Source organism: Ornithodoros turicata, chromosome 6, assembly GCF_037126465.1.
Source record: "Ornithodoros turicata isolate Travis chromosome 6, ASM3712646v1, whole genome shotgun sequence".
Lineage (NCBI taxonomy): Eukaryota > Metazoa > Arthropoda > Arachnida > Ixodida > Argasidae > Ornithodoros > Ornithodoros turicata.
Genome location: NC_088206.1, coordinates 20,167,480 through 20,195,098, shown reverse-complemented (window position 1 = coordinate 20,195,098; position 27,619 = coordinate 20,167,480). Strand labels below are relative to the sequence as shown.

At 45.2% G+C, this 27,619-nt stretch overlaps 1 protein-coding gene across 1 annotated transcript; it reads right to left on the bottom strand.

Annotated features, from left to right (window-relative positions):
• Positions 1-1,010: 1,010 nt before the first annotated feature.
• LOC135396377 (astacin-like metalloprotease toxin 5) lies at positions 1,011-27,188 on the bottom strand. The gene is made up of 6 exons (XM_064627313.1): positions 26,944-27,188; positions 22,397-22,464; positions 12,881-12,953; positions 12,507-12,621; positions 3,036-3,217; positions 1,011-1,424 (listed from the first exon to the last, which is right to left on the bottom strand). The coding sequence occupies exons 1-6, from the start codon at positions 27,029-27,031 to the stop codon at positions 1,198-1,200; spliced, it is 753 nt and encodes a 250-aa protein (XP_064483383.1). The 5' UTR covers positions 27,032-27,188; the 3' UTR covers positions 1,011-1,197.
• Between the last annotated feature and the right edge of the window lie 431 nt (positions 27,189-27,619).

The window sequence follows — 27,619 nt, the reverse complement described above, 5'->3', positions numbered from 1 at the left end:
TTTCACACCAGAACTTTATTTATGATCTACATGTTGCGAAGCTTAGCAAGCTGTAGGGGAACGCCACCGTGCGGCGTGTGCGGAAAACGGAGCGTGCTGCAGGAAAATCTGCCGGAATGGGGGGTAGAAGTATGTCTCGGGGGGGGGCGAGAGAGGGGGCCCTTCCGGTGAGGGTTGGTTGCCTGCACCGTCCCAAAATTGTTTTCTTCGCTTTGCTTTGCTCGCGCGTTGTAAGAAAGTAATATAATTGGGGCCAGCGTGCAGAACATGCTAGCAAACGACGAAGCCATTATTTTCATTCGCATGGATCTGGAAAACTGCAGTAAGCTTGTCGAATTTGTCGATTGCAATGAATTCCCAGACTGTAACTCGTCTATAGGGAATGACATCATTTTGGCCAAAGTCCGACACATTCTAGAATACTGCAGCCAGTACGTACGCGAGCGACGGGCCTTTAAATGTCAACTTGAAATGCTGGATCAGAGGCCATTCAACATCTGCAAAGTTCTCGGCCCATGGAGTAACCCTGGACATCCGTGCCGTGCACTTGGCGCTTTTCTTTCCTTTCTGAGGGCCACTGGCCTCCTTCACGAACTGTAGGGATTTCATTCCCTCGTCATCCTTTCATGTGAACCTTTTTGGAATGGGGTAGGGTCCTGCACTCAACGCAGGGAAACATCCCACATCATCATCATCATTCATTCATCTATGTTGTTGTTGTTGGCCCAAATATACATGCGGGCGGGCCGAGAGAAGCGATTTTGTTGCATCTCCCATAGGCACCCGCGTATAGAAAATTTGATAAACTTGAATTCGCCAAAACTCAGTCGATCGCATCAGGCCTTCAAAAATATGTCATTCCCTAGATAAACTCGAGGAGAACACCCCGGTACTTGTTTCGTGTAGAAATTTAGTGAGGTTTACGGTAACCCTGCGAACAAAAGTTCCCCATATACCTTCTTAAGAAGTGAGTCCGCCTTAAAGATAAGAAAAGTTCAGAGCAAGGTCCATGCACAACGAATAACGAATAATTTATTGGTTATCAACTGATGCCGTAATGTATTACCACAACTGGCAACAGAAGACCCGGTCGGTTCACACAACGACCCTCTTTTGTCAAGCCCTACACGTAGAAGAAAAAGGCAGAGAGAGACAGGTAAACTTTTTAAAATGTCAACAGGGTCTCTAAACGCCAGGCTATTCTGGACAGTTGTACAGTTGATTAATCCTAAAGACATCCTGTTCGCTGAGGCCAGGCTTGTCGAAGACCTCTGTGAGACGTCCCCCGGTTTTCTTCAGCATGGTAAAAACACGTTTGCTCCTCGCGAAGGCGTTCGAACCATACAGCATGACGGAATCGTAGTCGAAAGGCGACAGCAATCTGTTTTGGTGTGGCCGCAGCTTTTTGAACTGGTCGGTGTTTTCTGGAACAGAGCGGAAGGGATTCAGTCTGCATTACTACATTCAGCGTAAAAAATGAACTTGCAGTACAACTGACGCCTCAGAGAATCTCCTCTTTCTGTGTCTGTACTCCTCTTACGTTTTCTCCCTCCAGCGAAACTAACAACTCCACTTCACTCATAAAGCGATCTCTCTCTCTCTCTCTCTCGCTTGCTACATGTATTTTGCCGCATGTTCAAGTTCATCACCTGATGAAGTAGTGCGGGTTCGGGTAGTTCCGTAGCAAGCGCAAGCTTTCAGTACACCGGTCTGGCGACGGATCTCTGAAAGTGTTCCCCCTATATCATCATCCCCTCATCCGTCCCCAATGTACAATAGTGCAGTGTACCGCCACAGCGGCGGTGAATCGCGCACCTCATCATCATTCAATGTATGTGCGCGCGTGTGTAAGCTTTCAGTAATGCAATCAGCTTTTGTCTTTTCGCCTTTACTGACTATGCCTATACTAGAACTCGTTTCAGTGTGACAGTGATTCGACAACCAAAGAAAATGGCTCCATGGAGTATTGTATTTTATGGTGCGGTTTTCAAATTATTCATCACACGGAGACGTAAATCTGAAACCTCTGGCGACAGAAGAACGACACAGGACTCAGTCTTGAGGCGTGATTTCGACCTCGTGCTCGCTTTCGCGAGACTCAAGACAACAAGGGCGTTGTAAGATTGGACCGATGAGAGGCGTGCGCCCCCTTCTTTCGTGCATAGAGATCGGGTATAGGCGTCTGGTATCCCGTCTTATATAGAACATTTTTCATGATTTGTATGTTCACTTGTATTAATTTTACTCTTAACAGTTAACCTTTACTCATGCAGTAAACAAAACCTTGGAGAGTAGGATGCTAGCAATTGCTGGTCTAGATGTGAATAAAATAACATTTCCTTGAGTTTGACGGAAAAGAGAGACACAAGACAGGAGCTCCAGGCCCTGTGTACGTTGTCTCACGTCTTTTACCGTCCCCTTTTCCCACAAACGCAAAGAAATGTTGTACACTCTTAAAAATGAACTTCACCGCATAGCATGCTCCTAGCCAACCATTATCTCGAATGATATCGTTATCTGCCCTGATTTGTTGAAAACAGGGGGCGTACGCCTTTTCTGTGACAATTATGAACAGCATAAGTGTCACAGAAATGGCGGACGCCCCCCGTTTTCAACAAATCAGGACAGATAACGATATCATTCGAGATAATGGTTGGCTAGGAGAGTGCTATGCGGTGAAGTTCATTTTTAAGAGTGTACCTTTTATCAGAAAGAAAGCCTGTTTCTTCGCCATGAACATACTCACCAGTACCTTAACTTTTATCTGACATGAAACACTTCCTACATTTGGAGATATCTACATTACATATGTTATCACACAAAGCAGGGGCATAGCCAGAAAAAAAAAAAAAAACATTTTGGGAAGGGTTCTACGGGAACTTTACATGGGGGGCAGGATTTCAACCTCGTTCTTATCTCCGATATGCAATACCAAACGTACTTTTTCGGGGGGGAAGGGGGGATAGAACGCCTCCTCCCCTTCCTTTCTCCGCAGAGAGGAAGGTAAATCCACGTCACTTGGTTATCAGACTTACGGTCATCGACGTTGTCTAGAAATATGTCGATGTACTCATCCCTGTCCGAGCGGGAATGCTCATGGTAGAATCCGACTGAGTGCAGCAGTTCATGGACGATTGTGCCATGGAAGATGCAGCCGTCGCCAATAGAAACAGCCTGGGGCCCGGGATCTCTGTCGAGGCCAACACTGGAGTAGCAGCTGACGAGGAACAACATGACACGTGCGCCTTAGAATATCTTAAACTATACTTAAATTAGTAGATGGCAACATTTCCTTGAGTCTCGGGTGGAATTAGAGTCGGGGACAAACAGGTAGCAAGGAACGTGACTCTCAAACCAGCAATGAAGATTCAATCGACAGCCTCCGAACTGTACAGACACATGTTTCCCTATGTTTTGATTGTTTCCCTTTGTTCGACTGTACCACCCCTGCAATCTCCTGCAAGGATACCGTGTCACGGTCCGGTCAACTCTGCCTACATTAGTCATCTGCCTCCCTCTGTATCAACAAATATTCCATAGCCACTGTCCCCTCTCTGGCCGACATCATTGCTCCCACACTGGATCCCACCTTCTGTCTGTGTTTTCTTTGTATGTTTGAACGAAAATAAACCTTAATTGCTGGTTTGAGTCTCGTCCTGTCAACTTCTTTGTCTCCGTCTCAATAGTTTCGCCCCAGATACAAGGAAATGTTGCCAACTGCTAGCTTATAGAAGCTCACTTAATCCTATCACTATGCTCTACGTTATAGTAGAAAATACATGTAAATGTACAGCAATACGTAAACGAGTCCCCGCAAGGGAGAGCAATCTAGTTAATATCATTGTTGTATCAACGTTTTATTTTGCACAACAACAACAAATAAGTTAATGATAATGAATGGGGACATTCGCCACGTAAGGTGCGGCCCACTACTCCAAGGCACAACTATCTCTTCAGGAATAGATTAACAGATTCCAGCGAGTAACTTCGAAGCTGATGAGTGAATTATGAATTTCGATAGTGATTTACTTGCTTATTGTCGCCTACACATTTGTGCACTCTAAACAGAGAGATTTCTAACTAATAATATGTGCATCGTTTCTGGACCTATGTGGTACCCCTGTTGGGAACCTGCTTTCCCTATTTCTTTTAAGCTTTTGCATACTTGCAAAGAGGTGATTTGAACGTGTGACACTCTGGAATAAGTGTCACAGTTTCTCCCACGGTCTCGTTCTTATATATCAGCAGAATATGGTTTCATAGCGGTTGACGAGAGTGCTGTCTTTCAGGAAAGTGAAGAGGGCTTTCATTACTTCCGCTTATTGCTGTGTTGTTGCTGGTGAAAGGTCGAGAGTCATGCTTGTCAAGTGCGGTTGAAGTCATTCTCTGTCAGTCCCATAAATTGCACGTGGCGTTATTATGTCAAGTGGATCTTCCGGTGTTTTACAGGTGTTGTATAGCCGAGTTGCTGTGAACTTCATTCTGTAAGGTGTTGTTCGTGAGCAGAAGCTGGTCGCGGATACCTCGGGTGGTTGTCTGCAGTCGTCTTTCAGGCTCCTTAGGATTGGGATTCTTGGGATTGTGGCTGCCAAATCGGGATGAAGGTGGATTCCACATCGGTGCTCTAGGATATCTAGACTCTCGGCCCCCCACCCCCTCTCTCCGTCTCTCTGTCTGTCCCTCTCTCTCTCTCTCAAAATTGCTTCGTCCCCAGCCAAATCCAGCCCACCAACGCTCTGCCCTCAAAAGTTCTTTTGACATTTTTGGACACCATAGTACTTCGATCCTTATTGTGAAGGGACTCATTATTTCATTCCCCACATCACCACCAGCAATGAGGTAGAGTACTGCCCCTGGCGATGAAACTCCCCATTTATCATGTCGAAATAAAGTTGTTGTTTGCCAGTTGGTCTGAGGGATGCCTTCCACAGGTAAGCTTTTGCTTTGGCATTGGCCTGTGTGGCGCATTCAGCTGTGGCGCAGAGCTTTGTCTGCTTCGGGCCATCTGTAGCTGGTTCGTCTGCTTCATTCCTTGATGATGCACCGCTGAGGGTGGTGAGGATTTTGTATGCCAGGTGACTTGTATCACATCTTTAGATGATGACATGTAGGGATGACTTGGAATATGTGCTGATGAGCCACGCTTTCCGGTGAGATGTTTCGATGTGCCCTAACGTTGTGAAAATACTGTATAGTTCATCTGTCGTAGGTGAAGTGTCACGTGAGAGCATGTGCCCCTTTTGCATGGTTTCGGCTATGAAAGCACCTGCAGCTCTATCTTCTGCGTGCTGAAACCATTCTAAACGGTAAATCGCAACCCCACTCCTTCCTGCTGTCCTCTCTCCATCTGTCCAGATCCGTACGCCGCTCAAAGCCACAGTTGCTTCGCGGCGCTAACACGAAAGAAAAGAAAAAAAATAGGTAAATCGCAAGCAAAACAAGGACAGAGAACGAGGATCCAAACAAGACTAAGCGCAGTCTTCTCTGGTGCTTCGGTCTTCGTGCTTGTTTTGTTCGCGCCTTACCATTTAGTACGAACCAGTACCAACTATAGGCCAGTTTGTGGTGCTGCGGTTATCGCTGACCTTCATGGAAATTTGACCTGAAGGTTTGCTAGGGACATGGCTTTTAGCACGGACGCATCCGTTCATGGTTTCTTCAGGGAATTTTTACGCGTTCTGCCGGTGATGGTAGTATCAGAAATGAGCTTCGCCGCATGCCACGCCCTGTGCCTATCAGCATTCATATTAGCACCGCTCTGTCTCCTAATTTGCCAAGTACCACAGGCTCCTCTTGTTCTCGACAATCAGAGGACAGAGCCGGGTATCGTTCTGGTAGTGGGTCCAGGGAAACTCCAGACGTCATCCACGTATGGTTGGATGCTCTCTTTTTAGTGCTTGGGAGTGTACAGGGAGCTGTGTCCCGCATGATACAATCCGAACCACCCCTCGTTCTGAGGTCTTTCTCATTTCTGATTTGTTGAAACTGGAAGGCATGAGCCCCTTTGTGGTAACCTTGCCACAACAAAAGGCGCGTGCCTCGCTCTCGCCTCTAATCAGAAGTTATAACTGTATCGTTCGGCACAATGGTTTCTTGTAGATAAGTGCAGAAAGTTGGGTTAGTTGGTACGTACTACAAAAGGAATACGCGCATACAGACGGGACAAGGGAGAGGAGGCACACACATCAAGCGCTACTTACAACATTAAAGTCCAGCTGTAAGTAGCGCTTGGTGTTTGTGCCTCCTCTCCCTTGTCCCGTCTGTATGTGCGTATTCCTTCTTCTTGTAGAGCATGTTACACGGTGAAGTTCCGAAGCAGTCACTTACATAATAGGGAGTTTTAGTACATCGGAAGAGGTTCACGATATCGGTTCTGAAAACGTGAAGCTAATCATACACTTTCTTTCGAGTGAGTGACATCATTACTAAGCTTCGATTTTATAACTTCGATAACTTCGATAACTCCGATTATAACACGATAACTTCGTTTATCGTGTCGTTCTCCTCCAATGCACTAGAGCTCGCTTGTAAAGGAAGATGAGTCACCGCCTTTGCCTCGCGATCAACTACGAGATAAGCTAGGCTTCCTCGATGAGAAGTTTTCAGCCCTTATCCAGCAAGACCAGGTGATTCAGAACCTCATCACGGACGAGCTTGTGGAAAGTGAGTGCGAGGCCTCCGACCGCTATCTGGAATCGGTCATAGCGATCAGGTTTGAAGTCCGCGCTGCACTGGGCACTTTGACTTCGACGCAAGTGTCGCCCGCTACAGGTGATGCCCCATCATTGCCGACAGTCCAACGTCTCGCATCCCCTGCAGATGGTATTACCCCGCCGAAGATGAAGATCGACACCTTCAACGGAGACCTGTCTAAATGGCAGGGTTTCTGGAACAAATTCCGGGCAACAGTTCACGATAACCATCGTCTCACTGACGTCAACAAGTTGAAATATCTGGTCTCCCTCGTTACCGGACCAGCAGCTCGTGCCATTGAAGGCCTTACGATCCTCGACGGGAATTACGCGATTGCAGTTGAGATCCTTAAGAAGCGGTTTGGAAAGAACGGGCTTCTTGTGCCCGAACACGTGGGATCGCTCTCTGATCTCAAGCTGGTGGCGTCCATCAGCGATGTCAAAGGTTTGCGTGAGCTGCACGAGACGGTTACAGTCAGAGTAAGGAACCTGAAGAGCCTCGGAGTCACGCTGAGCCAGTACGCGATTGCCGTTCGTGAGGCTGTCCTGTGGAAGATCCCCAAGCAACTCGAATTGGAATACTATAAACAGAAGGATGAAGAGTGGACTGTTGACACGCTGACATCTCTTCTGGACTTCCTTGAGACTGAGATTGAGTGCCGCGAGCGAGTTCGACGTTCAGCGGAGGACGTTCCCCTTCCGAAACTCAGGGCACCCTTAACACCTTCTGCGTCGTCACTTACGGCCAATGCTACGGACTCTTCATGTATCTTATGCAAGTCCTCCCAGCATCTTCTGGAAAGCTGTGACGGAGGGCTGAGCCCAGATGAAATCAGAAATACCCTACGTCGCGAAGGTTGCTGTTTCCTCTGTGGAAAGAAGGGCCACCGTTCCAAGGACTGCCGTGTCTGCTGGAAGCTCCGATGTGGACGCTGTCCCAGGCGACATCTCACTCAGCTATGCCTGGGCTCGTCGAGGACTGAACAGCCCGCCGCCTCCAACTCCTCTTCTGCGCTTGCCTACACTACCTCCACCGAAAACGTTGTGACGTCCTTGTCGTCATCAACTATTTTTTCATCTCCACGCTCTGAGGTACTGCTGCAAACTGCTAAGGTGTGGCTCGAAGGAAGCAACGGTCGGAGGATCCTAGCCAGAATCCTTCTCGACGGCGGCAGCCAGCGTAGTTTCATCCGTCAAGAAGCATCGACGAAGATCGGGTGCAACATGATCCGAACCGAAAATTTGAGGGTCCATACTCTTGGCAACGTCCCTTCGCGCCGCAATAAGTACCGTTGCGTTCAAGTGCTTTTACGGAGCCAGTTCTCCTCCTCGAGTATCGTGATCGAAGCAGTGAAGTACAACGACATCTGCTCGGACAGTTTACCGTCCTTGAATTCGACAGCGACACAGCATGTGAAAAGCATGGGTCTCCAGCTTGCCGACTAGCCTTCAGCTCCTACCGAAATCTCCTGGCTACTTGGATCCGACTTTTACTGGAAAGCAGTCACTGGCGTAACAGTCCGGTTGTCCGAGTACCTGGTAGCAGCAGAGACTCTCTTCGGTTGGACAGTTCAAGGCGCAAGTCGAGACGCCTAAGGGCCTCTTGGCCTCTTATTACCTGCGAGCTTCTGAGCAGGCCTGGGAGCTTCAAAAGCTGCGGAGACGGCAGCATCCGCAGTCGAAACGTCGAGGTGATGCGGGTAGGCGTGCAACCCGAAGAGACTACGAGTATCGACTCTCAGCTACAAGCGTTCTGGGAACTAGAACATTTAGGCATTACTGACCCCTATCTATCTGACCTCGACACCGATTCCGTTCTGCAGGATTTTCGTGCGACCACAAAGCTGGTTGACGGTCGTTACGTTGTACGCCTACCTTGGAAATCGGAAAGGCAACCAGCCTTAGGAGACAATAAGGCGTTAGCGGTTCAACGACTTGAGGCTACTACAAGGAACCTACGACGAGACCCAGCACTGATGGAAGAGTATGATTCTACCATTCGGCAATACCTTAATCTCGATCACGCTGAGCGTGTTGCTGCGCCTGAGTCAGTGTCGGGACCTCTGTATCACGTGCCGCACCACGCAGTCATACGAAGGGTCCGCGAGACCGCGAGACAAAGGTCTGCATTGTATTTGATGCGTCGTCGAAGTCCCTGCTATGGTTGCATCTCCCTCAACGAGGCCTTACACGCTGGACCAAACCTGGACCCCGACGTCCTACAACTGTTGCTACAGTTTCGCACGTACGAAGTGGCTCTAACGGCGGATGTAGAGAAGGCATTCCTTCAAATTCAACTGGACCCATCCGACCGTGACTGTCTGCGATTCTTGTGGTATGCCGAGCCTCCTAAGACGGGTGATTCTTGGCCACCGGTTGAGACTTGGCGGATGACGCGGGTACCAGGGATTTCCCTACACCCCCTCAGGGGGGGGGGTGTACACCCTCCCTGCATTTTTGCAACACCGCCCCCCCCCCTGAAATTTCTCAGGTGACCCCCAACTCGGCCACCAGCACGTTCTAGCTGGTAGTGAGTCCGGCGCAGCGAATTACATCATGTACTGCCAAACTTGGGCTGTAGTACCACAGCCATGCAGATGATCGTAGCATACATTTCTCTAAAATCATGTGAAAGTGACTGTTCAATATGCATATATTGCGCGCATATACGAGCAAAAATGCGTGCGGGCACGCAAACTCAATGTGGATCATGAAGAACCATTTGCGCCCAACTCAATCAAGCGAGGTATTCTGCCTTTTTTTCGTCTAAGGTTTTCACTGTTGGTTGCTAGGTATTCATTGAGCTTCGTGAGACAAGGTGCTAGTCTTTTTTCTTTGTCGGTCGTGTCATTATGCCGTTCATAATGAATCTGTATTCTAATGTACTGTGTTCTAACATGTACAAATAAAACGGGAAAGCTGTGCAGATATGTCACCATTGTGCCACGATTCTTTCCGTGTCTAAGAAAAATTCCGTAGGCGGAACCTTCACCAAGCATACCCCCCCCCCCCATTGAAAGCTCGGCACCCCCCCCCCCCCCAGCAATTAATTTCTGGGGAAATCACTGGCGGGTACCCTTCCGAGCAAAATCGAGCCCCTTCCTCCTTGCAGCGACTACACGTCATCTAAAGTCAGCAGAGACATCGTACCCGCATACAGCTCCTTTGCTGTCAAACCAGTCCTTTGCTGTCTTTTATGTGGGCGATCTCGTTGTCGGCGTAGACACCGTCCAGGAGGCGCTTACTCTTTACCACTTCCGTCCTAAACCCTTTCCTCTGTTACGGATTACGCAGGACCACTGTACTACAAATGCTCGGAGCTGTCCGCTAGGAAGTGCTACATCCTAATTTTCACTTGTGCGGTGACTAGAGCAGTCCACCTGGAATTGTCTAAATCTATGTCGGCCGAAGATTTCCTGATGGCATTCAGAAGATTCCTGTCGCGAAGAGGTATCCCTGAGACGATGTATTCAGATAATTTTAGAACGTTCAAGCGAGTGCGGCGCGATCTCACCCTCGATAGGCTCTCACAGCATACTCAAGTAACCGGGTTCCTCACGGGGCGCCGCCTCTCATGGAAGTTCATCGTAGAACGAGCAGCCTGGTGGGGTGGGTTCTGGGAGCGTCTGATTCGAACCGTAAAGACGTGCCTGCGCAAGATTCTAGGCAGAAACACCCTTGAATACGAAGATCTCGCTACGATCCTCGCCGAAATCGAAGCTGTGACGAATTCTCGGCCACTAACATACGTCTCGGAAGACCCAAACGATTTTGCGGCCATCACTCCCTCCCACTTTCTTAGGCCACAGGCTCACCGCTCTCCCATCACGCGAGCCAAGAGCCAGGCTCTTGGATACCTCTTCGCGACAGCAACCTTCTGAATGCCATCAGGAAATCTTCGGCCGACATAGATTTAGTCAATTCCAGGTGGACTGCTCTAGTCACCAAACAAGTGAAAATTAGGATGTAGCACTTCCTAGCGGACCGCTCCGAGCATTTGTAGTACAGTGGTCTTGCGTAATCCGTACCGGTGACTGTAAAGGGCGGCGCCTGCGATAAACGGTCTCGTGGCAGAGGAGCAGTGGCTTCTGAGCAGGCCTGGGCTTTTCCCCGTCAACAGATACGGCATCCGCAGCGTCTTCTTCACCACTTGACGTCCCCGAATAATCCAATGCTCTTCGCGCAGTTCTGCCAAGGTTTCTTGAACTCCGGCATGAAGCAGTCTTGTGTGTGCCCGGGTAATCAGCATTGCCGTAATCGGGATCCGATGATGATCCGATAATGATCCGAAGGTATGACAATGGGGTGCTTCGCTGATTCATGGAGATCGCTGTACTGCAGTCGACCTGTCATGCGGAGGACGCCTTTCCCGTCATGAAACAGCGATACATTCTGAAGGGACTTGTGAGTGGTCAGATGAGGCCCAAAAGACCCACGCTGAGCCGTCAAAATCCAGTACTCTTCCGCCGCTGATATCTCCTTGGCTGTAAGGACACCAGTCTTCTTCTGGGAGGGGTGCGCACTGTTGTGCAGGAACCTCAAGGCCCAGGCGGTAACCCGCAGCAGCTTGTGAAGCGAACTGTACCTGTCCGCATTCATTATGGGAACCTTTACCGATGCGGGCGCGGAGTACAAGTCGCTGCCCTTAGCCTCGTTCCGCACCTCCTCAGATGTTTCTTGCGGAACCCGCCAATTTGGAGGCCAAGACTGCTGATCGATGAGCCATGACGGACCTTTCCACCAGAGTTTGCTCTCTATCAGGTGAAGACATGAAGTACCCCTTGTGAGCAGGTCTGCAGGATTGTCATGGCCCGGACAATGTTGCCACTGGTGAGGATCCGTAACGCCTTGTATTTCAGCCACTAGGTTCTGCACGAACGGTTTCCAGTCGCTTGGTGCTCCGTAAATCCAGTGCAGTGTTATCTCCGAGTCCGTCCACAGAATAGTCGCGGCATGAGTTATTGCTAACGCACTCTGAACGAACTTCAAAAGCCGAGTTTATACGCATGCGAGTGGATATACCGAAGCGTGCCTCGTTTTGGCGAAGACCAGAGTTGCTCCGCTGAAGACAGTTTCACTACCAAGGTTGGAACTGATGGGCGCAGTAATCGCTTCTCGGCTGACCACCTTTTCGCGCGGCGGAGTGTAAAGGAAGATGAGTCACCTCTGGCTTCGTGACCTCGCGCCCTGCATCCGCCACCGACTTTACCTTTTCGTTTGGCAATAAACCCGAACGGTTCCTTCGGTACGGACGTCTTGGCTTCACTTCTTGCCATATCGCTATTACCAGGGTGCCGAACCAAAACCCGGGATCCGACTGATGCCATTTTTTCTTCCCGTGTGGCACTGGTATAGACGAAACTTTTCTTAAAACCATGGTATCCGCCATCTTTCCCTCACTGGGTTGCCACCCGCTGGTTTTCATGGACAGCGCTATGCGTTGTGGACAGTTGTGAACGCGTACTACACTCCGCGCTCCACGTAGTCGAAAAATGCAGTTTACACCCACGACCCCTGCCAAACACGGCAGCATGGTTCGTAGCAGCCCAGAACGAAACAAAACCCACCTGTTTCCGAGGGTACGGAAACGTGGTTCGAGGGTAGGCTGGAAAGGCCTATAAGACTCAGTAAACTACAGAGACAACGTTCCTCGTAGCGCCCTTTATCAATTCATACAGCGCAAATAAGGGAACGAAAAAACCGACCAGGGAACGTTATTGCTGGATCTTTTTTTCCGAATGCCGGACCTCAGAAAGATAAACTTCTTTTCTAAAGTGATTATCGTTCAGTGCTCGAAGAAATGATTTGACATACCCATCTCCGTAGAAGAGACTAATGTAATCCACTTCGTGTGTGCGTCGCACAAAACGGATGCAGGTCCTGCTATGGATCTCGTTCATCGCCCTTCTGATGCTGGCTATGTGTCTCCCTGTTGAAATGTGTGTCATTGAATGTAACACTTTAAGATACACGCATATAGAGTGGTAGTGGGGTTCTTAAATTCATGTTTAAATGTTCATTACCATGGCTGCCAGTATGAGACCCTGCACTGCTAAAGCAGAGGTTCACCACATAACACTGGCCCAGCCAAGCACAATTTCGAATGACATCGTCCTCGTTGAAACTGGGATGGACCCGCTCACTTCGTGCGACTAGTGTAGACTACTATAATATTCATTGTACAGTACCTAGACTTGACTCTATGACGAAGGGTATCCTTCCACCGGGCCACTTGTGTACGTCTCTTGTAATGGCGTTTCTCTGAAAAGAAATAAGAGCAAACCCTAATATCTGAGTACTGTCTCCGCTTTCATAAGGGTGCTACTGATTACATTTGTTGACTGTATCAGTCAACACTTTAAAAAATGTAGTGCTAAAGCTCGATCCGAACCTGAAAATTTATATTAGTGGAAGACCAATTAACGTTGCAATTAACATTAGTAAAAATATTTTCAAGTTGCATAACTGTGTTTTGTTTACATGGGGAAACGCGGGGAATCTGTGGCTGGGTCGATATGTGAGCTCGTGGGGTCAGATGGCAACACGAGGTTCAATCATTTATTTCATTCATTTCCCACTAAGTACATAACATGACATAAGCGGGCCCGCCTGAGCTTGTGACACGAGGCCCGGCGTCAGCAGCGGTTACCTATGCCACGAAAATTGTCGTATATGAGAGAAAGTAAACAAAACTGACACGAGTAACATCAGAGCATCAGGAGCGAGTTAAATTAAATTAAATTAGAGCACCCGACATTGTCTTTCGACACAGGAAACAGCTCCACTAAAGTTACCTGAAATAGAGACTTCTTAAATGATCTTTCAACTCTCACGAGGATTGGGTGTCGAAAATTTCGTTGTGCACGCTGTTAAAAATAAGAGGAAAGTAATAAGAACGACAATAGTTGCCATAACGGTCGGGGTGGTGGCTTCCTAAGGATACGCCTGGTGGGACTATAGGATTTTTGTATAGCTGTGACCAGAAATACTTCAATACGACAGGTTGTACATTAAATAATCAGTTCTTTAATAAAATTATTTTCAAGTGTACATCTGTCTATGCTTCCTATATGCTGTCCAGGTTCGATGCATCGGATCCGGGCGTCACGCGCCTCATGAATTTAAAGACCCCTGGAGAAGCGTGGTTTTTGAGGCCAGGCCATAGTCATGATTTTGTTGTTGTTGTAGTGGTTTTTGAAGGGAAACTTTGGCGTTTCAAGCTGACACAAAATTATAAGTACGGTTAACCAGCAGACAGCCAGTTTATGTTCACGGCATAGTTTAACAGCTTCGCTTGTAAACCCAGCATAAGCTACACATGTTACAGGGAACACTTATTTGTAATTTGTTATCTAAAATGCGGTAAGACGGCTCTGTGCGCCGTTTTGTGGGAAATAATGCCCAATTCGTCAAGCAACAGTGATGCATGTTCCCCACTGATTTGCTGCTCCTGATGACCACGTAGCCAACTTGTTTCGTTTTAGACCCAGTGTTGTCGGCACGCAGTCTAGCTTTGCCGTCGTACTTGACGAGCAATGCTCGTTGGGTGATCACTTCGACACGCTGTTGCCGGTGACTTTCAATTTTAATATTTTTTTAATATTTGACGAGTTCATTTTTAATTTTTTGACGAGTAAACTGAGAGTACTTTCTGGCCTGATGATTAGATATGTCTGTGTACATGGTTTCTTACACGACATCAGCGCAGAGGGCAAAAAGGTACAAATGCGTGTTGCTTTGTCACTTGAGGCATGATGATACGAAACGCGACATGGACAAAGAACGACACACAGGCGCTGTTGCACCCTAACGATGTGAGCGTTTGTTCCGCCCTTGTCCAGTGGGTTACGGCGACGTTTTACTTCATACACGTATATCGAGCGACTGCAGTAGAGACGCGTAAGTTGAGCAACTCGGTGTACTTTCTAATAGTGTTTTGGTAAAATGCGTCGACCGCACCCGACCTGCTACCCGCACGACACCGAAAACCTAGACCCGCCACCCCCAACAACATGCGGGTACCGCGGGTGCCCGCAGGTCCTGCGGGCTGTGCAGAACTCTAATTCCAAGTCCATTTACCTCATGTGACTATATCGGCGTGTTGTGCGCAGTTCATGTGCGCTTTGTCAATTCTACCTTTTCCTGAAGGAAAGCACTCGAAAATTCGATGTGTAGCCACATTGATAAAATAGTGACGGCGAAATGGTTTCATTTTATTTATTTTTTGTTTATATACTACGATAATGCCACTCCTTACTCGAAGAAAGGGTCACACACGTCGTCGAAGACGTTTCGGCAACACGCTCGCGTGCGGTACCGCGTTATCGCGTCGGGAGTAAATTTTCGTTCGAAAAATATTCGAAACTTTTAATATCCGCGACATAAAGAATTCGCATTATGTTATAGTGTATACAGAAAATATCAATCCATTCGATTAAATTCCCTGACATCATGAAAGAGTGCTCGTCAAAGTGAGCGACCTAAAGCTTGCGTATTGTGAAATTACACATTCTACAACGCTGATCATAAATCGCAACACTTGTTCAAATTGTGATTAAACTCTTACCGCTGTGTGGTAGTCAACACTTCTCCTTAATGTGGATCGATAAATTTTAGCAATTAATCCACAATAAAATATCTTGTATAGTATGTGTGAGTATATGCACAACTTTTTAATCTATATCTTTAGAAAAATACAAGAAATAGCGTGCAGTTTTGATTTTGAAAATTTAAAGAAGAAAATTATCTTTAGTGTGGAATTTGCGTGTTACAACGTTATGAGCTAAAGACTTATAAAATTAAAGTATGGCCTTTCCATTTGTAGCGCCCAGTTGCCATGACACTAAAATAATGTGATAGGTTTTCTGTATGGTTACGGGAAATCTCGAGTATATTTTGTGAATTGGATCTACGCTTATGTGTGACCTGCGCTGATCTGGTTATTATAATTAATATAACATATCTTCCATTGTGTTTATGCATAACGCTCATCTTCATTGTACATTGGTTAAACACTTCTGATGGCTGTTGTGTGATCCGCTTCTCCCAAAACCTAATTGCCACTTGGAAATTATTTCATATACGTTTGTGTGCCGTGTGTTACGAAGACTACGTGATTAGAAACGTAGACTTGGCCTGTACGTCGTGCTCGTAAAATCTTTCGTTTGCATTGTGGCATCTGATAATAGATTCGCTTTTCGCGAAGGCTTCGTATTATCTCCCAGGCAGTGAACCCCAATGCGATTGTAAAAGTTGTCGCGAACGGCTCGCCGCAATCAGTTATCTTGCCTTATTTCCCGTTTTGCCATATCTTGGCCCCCACTGCAAGCCTTGGACGGCTCCTTTTTCCTACTCAAACAATGGACAACTGTGTTGACAAAAATATTTATTTATTTGTTCCGCACTTCAATCGCGTTGCTTGTCAAAGAGGCCTTTTCTTCTTTTACTAAGTCTGGGATAGTCCAACTGATTGAGAAATATACATGCACTGTGGAATTTAATTCATGAAATATGATAAGTTTTCACATGAGATTAGTGATCCTTTTTGTAATCATAGACTGATGTATCATGTCTCTAAATTTCAATGACCGATCCTTCTCCGGCAATTCTATCCATCGGGTGTTGACTTTGTACAGAGTGTAGTCGAGTAAAACCTATTTGGTGGTCAGGTCTCATTCCATATGAGAATTCTTACACAAATTGTGGAATATTCGTTTCCTTAGCGATCATTGTTCTCAGTCTAGCCATGCTAAATGTAAAGTGTTTTTCATTGTGATGCGAAGAATTCATTATAATGATGACAAAGATTACAAATATTGTTTCATTTATACACTTGTTTATTTCGATAAATTATTCAATTTCTATTTCAAACTCTGAAGTTTTCGTTTGTTGTCTTCATTGATGAATTCCGAAGACATTAAATAGTTTATTCTGATTATTGGGCGCTTGAATCCAGCGTTGATTAACGCAGGCGCTATGTTGTCGCCGTGTTTGTATTGCTTCAACAACTTGCACTTTGTCGCGATGAACTTGCACAGTCTCTTATTGATGCTTCCTTTCTTTGTATGAAGCTTCTTGAATGGCGTACAAGAGAGTATTAGATGAAAATCGTCCGGTGGTCCACCACAATTGATATGTTTGTTGAGTTTCAATAAATGATGATACATCAGACCTTGCACGACAATATTGAACTTCTGTTCATTCGACATCTTTGCAGAAACTGGTAGAATAAAATAATTGCATTGCCATGGTAGTGGAACATATCATGTGATAAGATTTTATGTACTTTCCATCTCAGATATGTGTAATTTCAACAAATCCATAATGAACCGTGCGATATAGACCGCTTGTATATGATAATTTGATCTGACTGCGTTCTTGATGTATGCAATGCCCGTTGCAGTGATTACAATTACATCTGGTCTAGTGTATTTCAATTCTTCGTTAGCAAATCTCAAAAACTCCGCCATCAATCCTAATGGCCCTTCCGACGTTGATGTGAAGATATTTTTATAAGTATTGTAGATTCGACATATAAATTCTTGCACCTTCAGTTCTGTAGTTTGTACCATATCTCCGAATACGACCATGTCTAGGACGTATTGAAATGCAGCGATAATGAAATCGTTTCGCGGCTCCTCCTTTTCGAAGCAGATTTTTATCACATCTTCCCATGACTTATGGTATTGAGTACAAAATCTGTCCATCCTTTCAATGTAGAACAATTGTCTCTTCTGTTTTCAAGTGCACGTCTACACTTGATTAAAAGCATATCTATGTTTATTTTATTGATTAAAATTTTATTATCTGGTTTAGAATGCCACAATCTCCACCTGTCGTGAGAATTATTGTTTTGATTTTGTTTCAAGTATTCACTCGTCTGATATTCTATGAGTTGTGAACTTACTGCCTGAAATAATTATTGTCTTGCATTTGTTTCAATTGTTCACTCGATTGACATAAGTAAGTATCACTAAGATGGGAATGCCTCATAACTCTGAGTTGCATTTCACATTTGATATTTCTGTGTGGTTCATTAGAAATTTCTGTTGCAAGATATTACAAAAAAAATGATGTAATTAAATTTGTTTCTCGTTTTTGATTGAGTATTGTTGCTACCATTTAATAATTTGGACTTTTTCTACATGTTCAATATCCCATCTCTACAAACTTAGCCGACTTGTCAACCACTTTGACGAAAGATTTCCGTTTCAGGGAAAGGAAGCGAAAAGATAGTGACCCCCGCGAGTGATATCGACGTCTATTTGCGCTGCACAATAAAATATATCGCCTTTGAACTCTCTTATCTGACCTCTAGAGCGTTCTGTTTGCTGGACGAAGGAATATAGCCCCCAACCCTTTGAGTGATAACGCATGCGCTGTGCTATGGTCACATAGATAGACACATAAAGTCTCCTGGCTTTGAGGAAAAGAGTGAAAACAGTGCATATTTTCTACGTCTTGGATACCTTCATCAAGGTTCGTAGTGTTTGTTAGAATGAAAATTGTATATTGGTCGATTTTATGATGGTTCAATGATAGATTATTTTCCTCTGTTGTTGTTTACGTATCGCCGCGTGTTCCTCTGTTCTTCAGCGTTAAGTCTGAGGTATTTCGCCTTTGATAGATTGATTAGCTATTATTTCTCTATGTGATGGATGGTGCGCAGGTTTGGCTCTCTATTAATTGTAGCTGTTGATTGTGTTGTTTCTCGTTATTTCCTTACGCCTATGCTGTTCACTTAATAATAAATTAAAAGTTGAGTAATATTGGAATATGAAACTGAGATTCCCTATTGCGCTCGAAATGTATGACAGATATTCACGCTATTGCAATGATGGTTCTCACGTATAGGAATTTTTCTAATACAATTTGTAATTTGATTGTCATCATATTGATTAAGAATATCTTCTTTGTAGTGGCATAGATTTTATTTCCTCTTGTCGTTCGTGTTCCGCGGTCTTCCATACATCTATCGGCACCCGTCTTCAACAAATCGGGGCAGATATCATCAGATCTCATTGTTGGCTAGGAGCGTGCTATGCGGTGAAGTTAATTTTTAATATGTCTATTTTCTGATGAGTTTGATTTTTTCTTCTGATTTTCTGAATGATAGATTATGATTAGGAATAACTTCTTTGTAGTGGTATAGATTTTATTTCCTCTTGTGTTCGTGTCGTTCCCTGTTCTGTTTGTTGGCTAGGATCGTGCTATGTGGTGAAGTTTTTAATATGTCTATTTTCTGATGAGTTTGATTTTTTCTTCTGATTTTCTGAATGATAGATTATGATTAGGAATATCTTCTTTGTAGTGGTATAGATTTTATTTCCTCTTGTGTTCGTGTCGTTCCTTGTTCTGTTTGTTGGCTAGGATCGTGCTATGTGGTGAAGTGGAATATCTTCTTTGTATTGGTATAGATTTTATTTCCCCTTATGTTCGTGTCGTTCTTTGTTCTGTTTATTGGCTAGGAGTGTGCTATGTGGTGAAGTGGAATATCTTCTTTGTATTGGTATAGATTTTATTTCCTCTTGTGTTCGTGTCGTTCTTTGTTCTGTTTGTTGGCTAGGAGCGTGCTATGTGGTGAAGTGGAATATCTTCTTTGTATTGGTATAGATTTTATTTCCTCTTGTGTTCGTGTCGTTCTTTGTTCTGTTTGTTGGGTAGAAGCGTGCTATGTGGTGAAGTTCATTTTTAACATGTCTATTTTCTGATGAGTTTGATTTTTTCTTCTGATTTACTGAATGATAGATTACTATGTTGTTTTGATTATGAATATCTTCTTTGTATTGGTATAGATTTTGTTTCCTCTTGTGTTCGTGTTGTTCTTTGTTCTGTTTATTGGCTAGTAGTGTGCTATGTGGTGAAGTGGAATATCTTCTTTGTATTGGTATAGATTTTATTTCCTCTTGTGTTCGTGTCGTTCTTTGTTCTGTTTGTTGGCTAGGAGCGTGCTATGTGGTGAAGTGGAATATCTTCTTTGTATTGGTATAGATTTTATTTCCTCTTGTGTTCGTGTCGTTCTTTGTTCTGTTTGTTGGCTAGGAGCGTCGTATGTGGTGAAGCGGAAAATCTTCTTTGTATTGGTATAGATTTTATTTCGTCTTGTGTTCGTGTCCCATAGTCTTCCATGGTCTCTGCTGTTCACAGTTAATTACATACAACTATCATAACTTCCCGCTATTGCAAAGATGGTTCTCACGTATAGACTTTTTATAATACAACTTATAATTTTGTTTATAATCATATTGATTAAGAATATCTTCTTTGATTAAATGTTGTGATCGTTTTGATATGGTGTAGCTATTATTTCTCTACATGTCGGTTAGGTTCTATATTAATGTTATGTGTTGATTCGAATTATTGTCTGCGCTATAAGAAATTAAATTTGTGTCATATTGGAATATTAAACTTAGCTATTGTGCCCGAAATTACTTACACCTATCAGATTCTAACATCTCAGGCTTTTTATAATCGTATTGATTAAGAATATCTTCTTTGATTAAATGTATTATCACTTCCGATTAATTGAAAACTTCCACTAATAAAAATATTGTGTTTGATTTGTGATACCTATTCAATGCTAATGTATCATACCTGTAATAAGTATTGTTACGTGTATTGTGTTCCTTCTATTTCAGATTTTTGGCTAAGTTTTTCCCATTCACGCAGAGTCATAACATAATTCCTAATGATTTTAATAAATATATTTTCACTTGTACTTTTGTGTATGGCTATCCTTTGCATGTAAACAGCCTACTGCACACCTGTTGTAGCTGGAAAAAAATTGCGATTGAAATCGGCACAGATTGAAAAATGATGAAAGAAGTCGGCCCAGGCTGAAAAATTTGAGCGGGTAATCTCGCACGCAGCCCTCCGGCCGCGCTCCGCCCATCGGTAAGAGCCTCCACTCGAGCGCCGCCCGCCGGTCGCTGGAAAAAATACGCGAAAAAAGTCGGCGTGACGGTGGCGCTGCCCTGGTGGGGGTGCCGGCGTTTCGCTATGCCGACGGCTCGGCAAGGCCCATTACTACTAACGTTACGCTCCACGCACATTAGGGAATTTAGTTTACGATAACAGTTCCGAAAACGTGATAAGCCAATCGCCTTCTTTCTTTGAAGCGTGTGACGTCACGTTGCTAAGCATCGATTTGATAACTTCACTTATCGTATGGTTTTCGTGGAGTTCCTTCCGGTGCACTCATACTCGCCATTAGAGAGTTTTAGTTAGGGATGTGCCAATCGAATCCTCGAATCCTAGGCAGGGATTCGAGCGATTCGAGATTCGGGAATCCGAATCCCAGTGCCCAAAATGGCGAATCGAATCTTTCGACTCCACCAACCACGTTTGTTTGTTTCTTTTTCAAATTGCTGCTTCCGGAGTCCGCCGAAAGCCTCATTGACCGACGGGTACGTGTTTTCTTCTTTGCTTATTTGCATTGGTCGAGACTGAAAGCGTTCAGGCAGGAACAGTTACATTACAAGCTTAAAAGTAACATGGTTTTGTTTTTGACTGTTGCTTAATTTTACGGAAATAATTCAGACTCGAGAACTTGTGTATGTATTTCTTGTAGACGTGGAAGAAGTTACGTTACATGACGTTTAAGAAGAACTATACGAGTATTTTCTCCTGAAACTGCGCTATTATTTAATTTGTTTTTCATTAAAGAAATGTATCATATTCTGCTTCAAAACACTTTTCAGTACAAGTGTCTTCTTTTTCTGTTTTTTAAAACTCTTTTTAAAGAAAGGATTCGAAAGATTCGAGATTCGTAAGATTCGTGGATTCGCAGAACCTTCCTTGGATTCGGATCCGGATTCGGATTCGTAAAATTCTGGATTCGTTCCATGTCTAGTTTTAGTACATCGCGTACGCGAAGGCGATAACGTACGTAACAGATAGCGTTGGTGGTTCTGCGCACTGCGCGAAGCTCTCTTTCTCTTATGCACTCCTAAAAATGAACTTCACCGCATAGCACGCTCTAGCCAACCATTATCTGGTGGTAGCGTACGATGTACTAAAACTCACTATTATCTACCTCAGCGGCTCCGATACGAAGCTTGCCCTAGGTCTCATACGAAGCAGCCAAATACAAAGTGGTTGCTTGAACTCGAGGAAATCGATGTAAACACTCCAGAGGGTAGATCTCCACCTGACATATCGAATACCCTCTACAGAACGTTTAATCACCAGTTCCGGCTCAACGGTTCGCTTCTACATCCCCGTCTACATATTTGTCTTTTTTTTTCGCCAAACCAATCTGAGTTGCCTATCACGAGGCTTTTGTTTAGTGTTTGCCGTCGCAGTGGAAACAGACAACGTCACTGTATAAACAGGACGGCGCCGTGAATTAGTAGTGTGTACACCTTTCCGTCGTAGCAGTTTGCACACATGAGAAGTGCCACAAAAGACCCCCCCCCCCCCCCCCCGCGCTTCAGATAATGATGATATCACTCAGTCTCACTGTAGACGCTCGGTTGACGTTGCACGGCTGTGCGTTGATTCCGAGAACACTTGCCAAGAGGATAGGGGTGTCCCTTACCCCTTGAGAATAGAAACGGATTGAGTAAAATAGCGGCTAACTTTTCTCTAAGCCGAGCTGAAAACACCACTGTTCTTCGGATTACAAACAGTATATGTTCGGTCTTTGTGTGCGTTTTGTGTACTATGTCAAGCATGCTTCTGTGTTATTTTCTTCAAGTACTTACATCTGTGACATTCCCGGGCAGTACTATGTCTCCTTCGAAACGCCTCGGACTTTCCATAGGCCTGCTCGCTGTAATGAAAAGAAAAGGGGAACAGTATGGTGGTTGAAAGAAAATTGGTTGGGTGATCATGTCAGGACCAGCGCAGTAGTAGTGTTTTCTTTCTTTTTTATGTCAGCGCCGCGGTGCAACGGTGGCTATGAACGAAAGCTACAGACGTGAACAGATGGAGAGTGGGCAGCAGGAAGGGGTGGGGAGCATTAGTCTGCTTCCTGGGCCTTCGGAGGGAACTGTGCCGACATTCGTTTGGAAAGTCTGCCGGAAAACACAGAGGGACCTCCTATACAGCACAGCAGGTGGCAGGATTCGAGCCAGAGTTGTGCCTAACTCGTTACAAGTAACTCGTTACTTAGTAACGGTTACTTTTTTTGGTAACGAAGTAACGATTCAGTTACTTTTTAAAAAAATGGTAATAGTAACAGAATCAGTTACAAAACTTGGTAACTCGTTCCTTTTCTTCAGCGCGGAGGAGCAGTTACTTTTTTTGGTAACGAAGTAACGATTCAGTTACTTTTTAAAAAATGGTAATAGTAACAGAATCAGTTACAAAACTTGGTAACTCGTTACTGGCGTTACTCGTTCCTTTTCTTCAGCTCGGGGGAGCGCATTTCGGCCCTCCGTGTGGCGCAATGCGTTCAGATTTGACCTGCGTGACCCACGACCACGTGACTCAAAGTAGAGCCCTGCACCATCCGTGGATGGAAGCGGATATCCGCAAGATAATTGCGGATTCGGATGAAAATTTAGCACTTTCTGCGGTGTGCGGATCGGATGCGGATGGCTCGAGGTCGGATGCGGATCGGATGCGAAGGCAGCGGATCGGATGCTGATATACTGCGTACTGTAATTTTTCCACCAGCAATTTATTTGTATTGCACGCTGACAGCGAGCGCATACGCATGCTCGGGTTCACCTTTGACCATGGACGACCAAGACGGGAGAGGATGCATTCTGGCGTCTGGGAACCACCCGAGCACCGGCGACGTAGCGTTCCACGCGTTCCAGAAGTGTCTCCATATCGCGTTTGTTGAAAGGTTTACCTCTGCTTGTCGTCGTGAGTCCTTCCGTGACAGCATGGAGGCATCCGAAACTATACCAACATGCTTCCGGCGGTCTTTACGCGTCCTTCGAAGCGTGCGGATTTTGCGGTACGGATGCGGACGTTGCGTTTTGCTCAGCGGATAGGATGCGGATATAAACGGTTGTGTATGCTGCGGATGCGGATCGGATGCGGTAACGTGTGCGCGGATGCGGGTCGGATGCGGATGCCAAAAATATCATCCGCGCACGGCTCTAACTCAAAGTATTATTGCAGTCCCTCGCTGTTGTTGGATCTCTTGTTTCCGTAATCTCTGACCAACACTCCTTCCCAAGAATGGGCACCAATTGTGCTATGGCTACAAAAAACACGTTTCGACTTCTAGCCTTTTCTTGTCTTTGCTAAGGTTCTGAACGCCCTAAATTATGACGCAGCCCCTCGTCTGTTTTTGGGAACCGTTGGTGATCGGTGGCGCGAAAACAGGTGCCTTTTCTTGTGTTTTCATAATATCCGACCAGCCCCACTTCGACAGCAGATGTCTTCACCCCAAAGAGAACGAAGATCACTGATGTAAATTTCGAGTGTCAGCTTCTTGTGAAGTGACGCATGTTTGTTGGCTCCTTGACCTATGTGGCGGTAACGTAAAAGTAACTCGTTACCTCTGAGTAACGAGAACTCTTTACTTTTGTATGTTGGTAACGAGTAACGTATTTAGTTACTTTTTCTGAAGTAACGGTTAACGGTATTTAGTTCCTTTTTTTTTTTTTTTTTTTTGTAACGGGCACAAGTCTGATTCGAACCCACCGCCACCCACTAGTATAGTGCCTACAATAATCAGTGTATACGGCAGCAGTAGTTGCTTCATGTCCTAGTGATGATGCCTGTCAAGATGTCGCTTTCTATACGTGCATAGATTACTAATGCTAATGGGTAGTCCGCGAATAATCTGTTCACAGTGAACAAACAACAAGCGAGAACTGCGTGAATCCGTTCACACCTGCTTGAAATATTCGTTCATCGGTTCACGCATTCAATAAGGTATATTTAAACCCCTAACAAACCAAACCAAGACCCATTGTACCTGCTTTGTGATTTCGCCCTGCGTTAGCTGTATACACGCGCGGCTCCTGTGACGGTCTCCGCTAGACAGTCGAACGCATATGAGAGCCACCGCGACCACATTTATAGGCAAACTGTCGCCACACCAAGGATATATCGCTCAACGGGTATCCGAACATGTGGGAAACTCATATGTTGTGAGTAACAAAAAAACAACTTTAAAAAGTTTGAACGCTTCTGTAGCGTCCCGTGGACCGTCTTTCTCTGTTCGGAGTTGCTATACTCCTTTCTGTCCCGTCTACGCTTACCATGAGACTGCGAAGCACTGCAGCACGAACATGCCAGGCGCTAACTCAGAAATGGCATTCCGTCACAAGACTCAGAGACTCTCAAAGACTCAGACTCTCCGAGACCTGCAGACGGCCGCTCACCCCACGGCCGCTCAGTCTCCAAAGGGCGCTCCCTGATCGAGCTTTCTCACAGTGTCGTTTTCTCCGATTTTCAAACAGGGAATTCTCGCATCGTTCTCAACATCTGTCTTCTGCTCTTGCCATGCATTACATCAAATTGCAAAGAAACTACTCCACCAACATGAGACAATTGATGTTCTGAGGCTGGAACACATAGAAAGGACAAATACATACACTCTAAATCGTTTTACACCTTAAAGGGTGTAAACCAAAATGTTCATGGCGCACACCTTTTAAGGTGTATTTTAACACCCTCATGGCAATTGGGGTGTAAAGGGTGTAACGCCGAATAAACTGTTGGGTTTGTGGCAATATGCTGGTAACTGTGTTTTCACAATTACCAGCATATTGCGTTGAGGTCATATACATTGAGGTCCATATATGTATGCACATCAAGGTAACAAAATATGTGTGTAAACATGCACAGCCGACATACAGACAATCATGTATGGCGTGGCAGCTGTGCATGGCAATGAAGCATGGCAGCTGTATATAGCTTTTCGTGAAACTGTAGACCTTCTCATGAGCAGGCACCTGCCCCATATGCATGTTCATTACTTAGAACGCTGCATTTATTCCCTGCATATTTCTTCAAGGCTTTGATGTGTTGTACCCAAAGATATCTAACCCCTGTAAAATGCATTACGTTGTTCATTATCCGCGACTCATCAAGATGTTTGGTCCTTTCCTATCTGTATGGTTGTACGTGTTTCGAAGGGAAACACCAGCATTTTAAATGTTGCTAGAAAAAATCAACATTTTAAGAACATAACCCTTTCATTAGCCAGAAGACATCAATTTTATCAAATGTATGTGTGGTCGCAGCCCTTCATGAGAAATGCCACATCTACTAATGGTTCCAAGGAGATACTACTTCAACATGCCCCAGAAGCAATTCAGAGTTACATTCATGACCGTGATATTCACGCAGAATCTATAGTCTACGTGAAAAGTGCAGTTGATAATGATAACACATTTGCTATTGGCTTGCCAAAGAATCTTCCGAGGAAGACGTACCCGTGTTCATTGAGATTGCAGGCATACATGTTATTAACTCTGATAAAATTTTTCTCATACAAACATTAACTACAGTTGAGTATGATGAGCACTATCATGTATTTGTTCTGTCTTGCAATGAGGAGCAACGTGTTTTAAGAAATTTAAGCACTATGTCAACAGATCTTCTAAATCTGCATGCATTACCAGATGGTAGACGTGTTGTAAATCCAGGGCATGCACTTTTGTAATGTAACTTCCTGCTCCCTGTTGTTGTATATATTTACTTTTGTTCATGTGAACGAAAACAAACGTACTCCCTTTCTACACCCAGGCGACACACTATCACCATATATTTCACCTGAGGGTGTAGTACACCATTGTTACACCCTCAGGAACTTCCAAAACAAAGTTGTAGGGTGTGAAAGGGGTGTGATCGTTGTTAATACACCTATTTTACACCTTTAAAGGTGTGAAACGATTTAGAGTGTACAAGACCTCAAGTGCCTAAGAAATGAATGATGAAAGAAGGAAGTCACTGACTCCTATATAGATGGCTAACCTTTTCAGTAACTTCCTTCTTTCATCTTTACTTCACCAATTCGCGTCGTATTTTCGGAGACAAGCGGACTGGACGGATGCCACAGTCTCGTCTACCTATAGGCGGGTGCCTATTTCGATACATCTGGTTTAGACGAAAAGTAAGTTACACTGGATCACGTAAGACTACAACCAATGCAATGCGACGGAGATGCCCCCCCCCCCCCCCCCGCCGTCTCCTACTCCATCTCATTGACCTCTCTCCACCAGTTCACATCATAGCCACCCAGAGCCACAGTTGCTTCGCGGCGCTAACACGAAATAATAAACAAACGGATATGTTTGTCTACAATACGACGATGCAAAGATGTTAGCGGAGGGCTCACCTTTCAAGGAGTTCTTGGATAGGGCCGGCCTGGCTACAACGAGCCCGGTCGAAAAGCAGAGTAAACAGAGAGCCACGTGGAGTTCCATAATGGGCGTATGATTCACAGCGTCTTGTGTATGATGATACTGTGTCTTTGTTTTAGCACCGTACCCTGCCTTCCAAAACCCACAATCACGAAGAGCCTGTTCGTGAGCAGGTCCTTGGAAGTCCGCGTTTCTATTTGTGTGGTGGTCCGCGGATGTGATTCAAGAGCGTCGTTATCGTTCCGGTACTCATATCTGCGTTATTGTTTGCACAGCCTATGCGGCGACGTGTGTTCCCCCTTTGAAGTGAAGTGACTCATTCATAGTACCATAGCGCCCTCGTGTATGTTATGCAACGGAGATATGTGCTTCCAGTTAAATCGGCGCTGAATGATACCTGGAAGTTGTTGCCTCACTATACTTCAAGGTGTCCCTACGACGTCACTGTGTCAAGAGGGGCTTCATCAGGCGGTACTTCGGTGTTGAGGCAGAGCGCCATATATAGACCTCTACCCGAGAAACGTCATCATGACGTTGGTAGACAAACTGAAACCGAAACAAATCAGAGGAGGAGGGCTGGGATTCACGAATGGACACTTGTGCTCTGCCCCCTATTGAAAGAAAAGTAGGACCGAAGGTCGCGTCAGTTTC